This window comes from Myotis brandtii, unplaced genomic scaffold, assembly GCF_000412655.1.
Source record: "Myotis brandtii unplaced genomic scaffold, ASM41265v1 scaffold179, whole genome shotgun sequence".
Lineage (NCBI taxonomy): Eukaryota > Metazoa > Chordata > Mammalia > Chiroptera > Vespertilionidae > Myotis > Myotis brandtii.
The window spans coordinates 4,358,687-4,365,056 of NW_005356635.1; the positions used below are offsets into that span (position 1 = coordinate 4,358,687).

At 43.5% G+C, this 6,370-nt stretch overlaps 1 protein-coding gene and 1 long non-coding RNA gene across 2 annotated transcripts in view; one reads left to right on the plus strand and one right to left on the minus strand.

Moving 5' to 3' along the window:
- LOC102263893 (selenoprotein T) overlaps positions 1-4,596 on the minus strand; it is a 29,811-nt gene extending 25,215 nt beyond the window's left edge. The window contains exon 1 of the mRNA XM_014537436.1: positions 4,345-4,596. Within this exon, the coding sequence (XP_014392922.1) occupies positions 4,345-4,481 (137 nt within the window). The 5' untranslated portion in view covers positions 4,482-4,596. The remainder of the gene's footprint in view (positions 1-4,344) is intronic.
- LOC106725629 overlaps positions 1-6,370 on the plus strand; it is a 12,120-nt gene that overhangs the window by 3,519 nt on the left and 2,231 nt on the right. The gene's annotated exons all lie outside the window — the stretch shown is intronic.

The following is a 6,370-nucleotide window of genomic DNA, read 5'->3' on the forward strand; positions in this document are numbered from 1 at the left end:
CACAAATGACAGAAATGGAGGAAAGCAAACTACTAGATATAGAGTTCAAAACCATGGTTATAAGGTTTTTCAAGAATTTTCTAGAAACCGCCGATAAACTCAATGAGACCCTTAAGAAATCTAGTGAGACCCTCGATGTTGTGATAAAGGACCAACTAGAAATTAAGCATACACTGACTGAAATAAAGAATATTATACAGACTCCCAACAGCAGACCAGAGGATCGCAAGAATCAAGTCAAAGATTTGAAATACGAAGAAGCAAAAAACACCCAACCGGAAAAGCAAAATGAAAAAAGAATCCAAAAATACGAAGATAGTGTAAGGAGCCTCTGGGACAACTTCAAGCGTACCAACATCAGAATTATAGGGGTACCAGAAGAAGAGAGAGGGCAAGATATTGAAAACCTATTTGAAGAAATAATGACAGAAAACTTCCCCCACCTGGTGAAAGAAATAGACTTACAAGTCCAGGAAGCGCAGAGAACCCCAAACAAAAGGAATCCAAAGAGGACCACACCAAGACACATCATAATTAAAATGCCAAGAGCAAAAGACAAAGAGAGAATCTTAAAAGCAGCAAGAGAAAAACAGTCACTTACCTACATGGGAGTACCCATACGACTGTCAGCTGATTTCTCAATAGAAACTATGCAGGCCAGAAGGGAGTGGCAAGAAATATTCAAAGTGATGAATAGCAAGAACCTACAACCAAGATTACTCTATGCAACAAAGCTATCATTTAGAATTGAAGGTCAGATAAAGAGCTTCACAGATAAGAAAAAGCTAAAGGAGTTCATCACCACCAAACCAGTATTGTATGAAATGCTGAAGGGTATTCTTTAAGAAGAGGAAGAAAAAGGTAAAGATAAAAATTATGAACAACAAAGTGACAACAAATACATATCTATCAACAAGTGAATCTAAAAATCAAGTGAATAAAAAATCTGACGAACAGAATAAACTGGTGAATAGAACAGAATCAGGGGCATAGAAAGGGAGTGGACTGACAATTCGAAGCAGGGAAAGGGGTGTGGGGGTGCGGGAAGAGATTGAACAAAAAATCCTACACCTATGGACGAGGACAGTGGGGGGTAAGGGCATGGGATGGGGTGGGAACTAGGTGGAGAGGAGCTATGGGGGTGGGGGGGAAGAGGAACAACCGTAATAATCTGAACAATAAAGTTTTTTTTTAAAAAAAGTATGAAGAAGTGGAAAATTGGGTCTCTGAATGGTTTGCCTCTAAACAAGAAAAGTTCTATTGGGACAGTATCCACAAATTACCTGAAAGATGGGGGGAATGTGTAGCTATCGATGGACATTTGAATAAAGCACTTTTGATGTTTCTCTTGAAATTATCCTGTTTTCTTGGATTACAAAATCCGAATTATTAATCAGTACACCTGGTAGTGAATGAGTGCATTTTACAGCACTCAGATTTCAAATAGAATTAAAAGAATTTTCACATATTAATCCTCAATTGTCTTAGCTTCCTCTCCTTTCCCAAACAATCTTGCAAATGAATGTCCAAAAGTTTCTACCAAAACCAATATTCACCTTACTACATATAGATTAATCTCTGGGGGGAAGTAACAAACAAGCTAAATTTACTTGTATTTAATAGGGCAATTAATAACCCCCCAGCGGTGTCAGTATTACCTCCTGACAAACTCCAGGTCTCAGTGCCCCCCAGAGAAGAGAGGTGACAAATGTGAGGGCACTAGGCCTTTCTTCTCGCCAGGGTCTGAGAGGTTCTTTCCACAGACCATCTCCTTAATCTATTCTAGGTCCCAGGAAGGGGGGAAAGAGTGGGTTCTTGGTACTGACCACTTGATCCTGTGGTTCACCTTAGGCCAGTGATGGCGAACCTATGACAAGCGTGTCAGAGGTGACACGTGAACTCATTTTTTTGGTTGATTTTTCTTTGTTAAATGGCATTTAAATATATAAAATAAATATCAATCTTTGTTTTACTATGGTTGCAAATATCAAAAAATTTCTATATGTGACACGGCACCAGAGTTAAGGTTTTTCAAAATGCTGACACACCGAGCTCAAAAGGTTCGCCATCACTGCCTTAGGCCATGCCGCTGCCTGACTGTTCCCTCCCAGGGACTGACTCCTAGCCTGAGTTCCCCTTGGCAGATGGGCTCTCGCATAGGGTTCTGCACTTGCTAAGGTTCCCCATCAAAGGGGCCAGGAAGGAATATGACAACACCTCCCCTACATGAAGGTATTGGCCCAGCCACAGGGAATTCCTTGCCCTGATCCCTTCCCACACGGAGAAATAGCTCTCAATTTTTAAATTTTTGTTTGAAATGAAGTCCTTAGTTAGCCATGAAAAACAAAAACAAACCTAAAGAACTTTTGTATTTAATATGCTCAGGGTGACTGCAAATGAAAACTCTTATTAGACTTTTGGGACAAGTTTGTTCTAACAGCAAAAAAAGAAACAAAAATTAAGTGTCAAAAGTTCAAATGAAGTACTTAAGTTTTTTTTTAAAGTTTAATTTGAAGGACTGAATGCTCTCTCTTTACATTTTCCAAATTTTAAATACTTTGTTATGAATATCCTTAGTGGAGGTACACTTTTTATTGTGACAAGTAGTCCAATACAAGCCACTATAAAAGCGAAGTATTTCTGTGAAAAGCACAAGTGAAACCAAGAGATACAAAAGTAAAAAAATTACATAAGGTAGAAACTGCAGTCTTTTTTAAACTACTCAAATCCAAAAGCATCACATTTAAACCTTAACAACATTGCAATATTTATAGTTTGGTAATATGACTGACAGCTTCTAATTTAAAAAATATATATATTTTTTTGGGGGCGGGGATCAGAATGGTCAAGCCGTAACTCCCATTTGCAGCATTATATGAAATATGTTATGTGCTGGGCACATAGTAAACAGACAACTTTTTCTCTCTTTTTGACTTATAAACAGAAATATATTTCTCCCAGTTCTGGAGACTGGGAAACCCAAGGTCAAGGTGCAGGCCGGTTCACTGCCTGATGAGGGCCAGTTTCCTGGTTCATAGATGGCCATCGTTTTGCTGTATACTCATATGGTGCAAGTGGGCTGCTGCTTTTTTTTTTTTTTATAAAAAAAAATCAAGATTTTTAGTTTTCACTACAAAAATAAAGTCTCATATTCTTATTTTTTGATTCTTAAAAGTCACTTACTGATGGTTTTTTTTAATTTTAAAGATTTGCTTAGTCTTTTAGTTAAAGACTAAGCAAAAAACTAGTTTGATAAACAGAAAATCTAAACTTTTAGTACACTTATGTTAATACGTAAAGTTGGGAAAAGCTGATTTAAAAAACATTTTGGCCAACACTAATTTTGCAAAGTATCAGGACTCTGAAGATTTACTAAGCTGAACATCCTATCCTTAAAAAAGTCACCTTTTTGCGATACAGAATTCTAATTTCTGCGTTTTTACAATTTTTATTTGTTTATTTAATCTGTCTTTCAAACCTCCGACCCCATTTACCTTATTATACTGCATTACTGCTCTGCTTCTAATACATAACTAGGTAACAACAAAATCACTTAAAGCACAATGTCGAAAACTGCTGGGATTTTGTTTTTTGGGTGTTTTTTTTTTCTATTTCTCTGAATGCACAAGAGAAAACCTGAAAGGTACAAAGGCAACTCGTGGGAGGCGGGTGTAGGGAAAATGAGGGTGAAGATCCAGATGTCCCGGAGAGAACGGTTGTCAGAAGAGCAACTACTGCTGTTTCACACTGGAAATTGCCAACTGAGAATCAGCCTCCCCGCCCGCTCCACGCCCTCCGGCTGCCGGGAGCCCTACTCCCTCGCTCCACACACTCCGGCAGGTAAAGGCGTCTATCGCTCGCGGGTCTCCTCCAACGACCCGAATTAACCTTCACCGAGCGGGGCAATGGGCTGCCCGGCATAACCCTGGGAAAAGGCGGAGGAAGAGAACTGGGTGGCGAGCGCTAGGAGCGCCTCCGCCAAGGCCACGCCGACTCATGCCCAGCTCCGCAGGCAGCAGGGGCCGCCATGGCGGGACACCGCCGACCGGTCCTCGGTACTGACAAGTGTCCCCACGTCCTCGCCTTTCAGTATCTAACCTTCTCATGCCCTCCCTTCCGCATTCCCACCATTCTAGGAACCAAAAAGGAAGTGAGCAGTTGTGCTTGGAGGGAAGGAGGGAGGCTTGGCGTCCTGGGAAGGGCCCCGGAGAAGGCAGGCTGAGGAAGGCTGCTGGCGCTGTTCTTCCCACCCAGGGGAGGGTCAGCCCGCTAGGCCGCGAAGCCGGGGACTCGCGTAGCGAGAGACACCGAGCAGAGGCGCTGCGGGGCGACGCACGTACTCACCAAATCTGGAACTTGAGCAGCGGGCCAGTGGCGTACTGCATCTTTAATCTCTTGCTAGGCACGCCGCCCAGGTTGGCCGAAACGTCGCTCCGGACCAGCGCGGACGCCGCCACCAGGAGTAATAGCAAAAGCTTCATCTTCCTCGAGCCAGCCACTTCAGCCGCACTCAGACTAAGCCTGCAGCCAGCCAAGGCCCAGCGGGAGCCGGGAGCCGCGCCCACAGCGCAGGCGCGGTCCGCCAAATTCGGGGAGGGAGGCAGGAATGCGCCTGCGCGGCCCGATTCCTGCGCATGCGCCCGGACGGGGAATGACTTGTTTCACTGTCCGGCACCACCATCTTGGTTGTGTGCGTAGACTCTGGGGTGAAAAGAGAGAAGCAGGGAGGGGAAGGATCAGCTGGTGGGATGTCCCAGTAGCCTATTAACTGTAGCTCCTGGCACACCTGGGTTCTACACACAGTTTCTTACTGGACAGACTTGATTCAAGTGTGGGAGAGAAAAGAGAAAGCCCAGGCCCTCCTAACCGGAATGCATAACAGTTCTGGGGTGTCTTGCTATGGACTTTTATTTGATCTTATAATATTGCTCTCTCGAAAAATAATTTTTTTAAAAAAGAACTTTGGAAAATTTCAATTGTATACAAGAACAAAATGACCTTAATGACCTTTAACAATTAATGGTATTTTTAATATCTTGATTGTCTATAGCTCTAACTTCTCCCCCCAGGGAAGCAAATATCAAACATCATATCATTTCATCCATAGATATTTAAGCATGTACTTATAAAAGAAAGAAGAAAGAAAGAAAGACATAGTCTTTAAAAATAAAAACCTGACCACAATTACCATTATCCCACCTTAAAAAAAGTTATTGTTTTTGAAAGATCAGACGGAGACCTAAAACCAGGACTACAGGCTTTATTAGAGGAGAAGCACCTGCCGGGCTGTCTCGCAAGGGGAGGACAGCAACACGTGCAGGGGTGGGCACGCCTTTTGAGGGGCGGAATGGGAGGGGGGTGGGGGGACTTAGTGTACTCGGCGCACACTGATTGGTGGCTTACTGTATTGTCCATATAGGACAAGGGCTTAGGGTATTTGGCAAGTGTGGATTGGTGGTCTAATGTATAGTCCATATAAGGTACCTGGTTAGTCACTCAGGTATTTCTGGGCTGCAGGTTACGTCATACCCAGCCCGCCAGTTGGGGGAAGGGAGGATCTATCATTCCAGGCTTTTGGTAGTATTAAAAAAAATTGAGAGTCCAGGCAAGGTCAGGGGGCGAAGGTCTGTCTTCCATAGCTACTTCCTGCTGAGAGGGGACGTCGTCAGGGGCATCTACCCGGGGTCTCAAAGATTCCAGTGACATAGGTGTCTCTAGGTTCTGAATTCAAGGCCAGATAGATCTCTCCCACCTTCTGGTTGGCGAACGCCTGTATTCTGTTCTGCAAAAAACTAGTAAAACAGCACATGAGACAGGGGCCAAAGAGCAAAATTAAAAGAATAAATACCAGAGGGCCTAATAGTGGGAGGAGCCATGGAGTAAGTGAGCCAAAGATGGCATAACCCCCTTCTAGCTGGTTATGTCGTCTTTGGTCAATCCTGTCCCGGAGGGATTTAATGTGATCTTTGACAATTCCTGATTCATTTACAAAGTAGCAGCATTCTTCCCCAAGAAAGACATAGGTACCTCCTTTTTCTGGTGTCAAGAGATCTAAAGCACGCGGGTTCTGTAGGGCTACTGCTGCTAAGGAGTCTACCTGCCTTTGAAGGGATTCAAGGGAATTGCTAATGATGGAGATATCTTCTGAAAATTTAGCAGACAATTTGTGGTAGAAATGAACAGACCACAATTACCATTATCCCACCTTAAAAAAAGTTATTGTTTTTGAAAGATCAGACGGAGACCTAAAACCAGGACTACAGGCTTTATTAGAGGAGAAGCACCTGCCGGGCTGTCTCGCAAGGGGAGAACAGCAGCACGTGCAGGGGTGGGCACGCCTTTTGAGGGGCGGAATGGGAAGGGGTGGGGG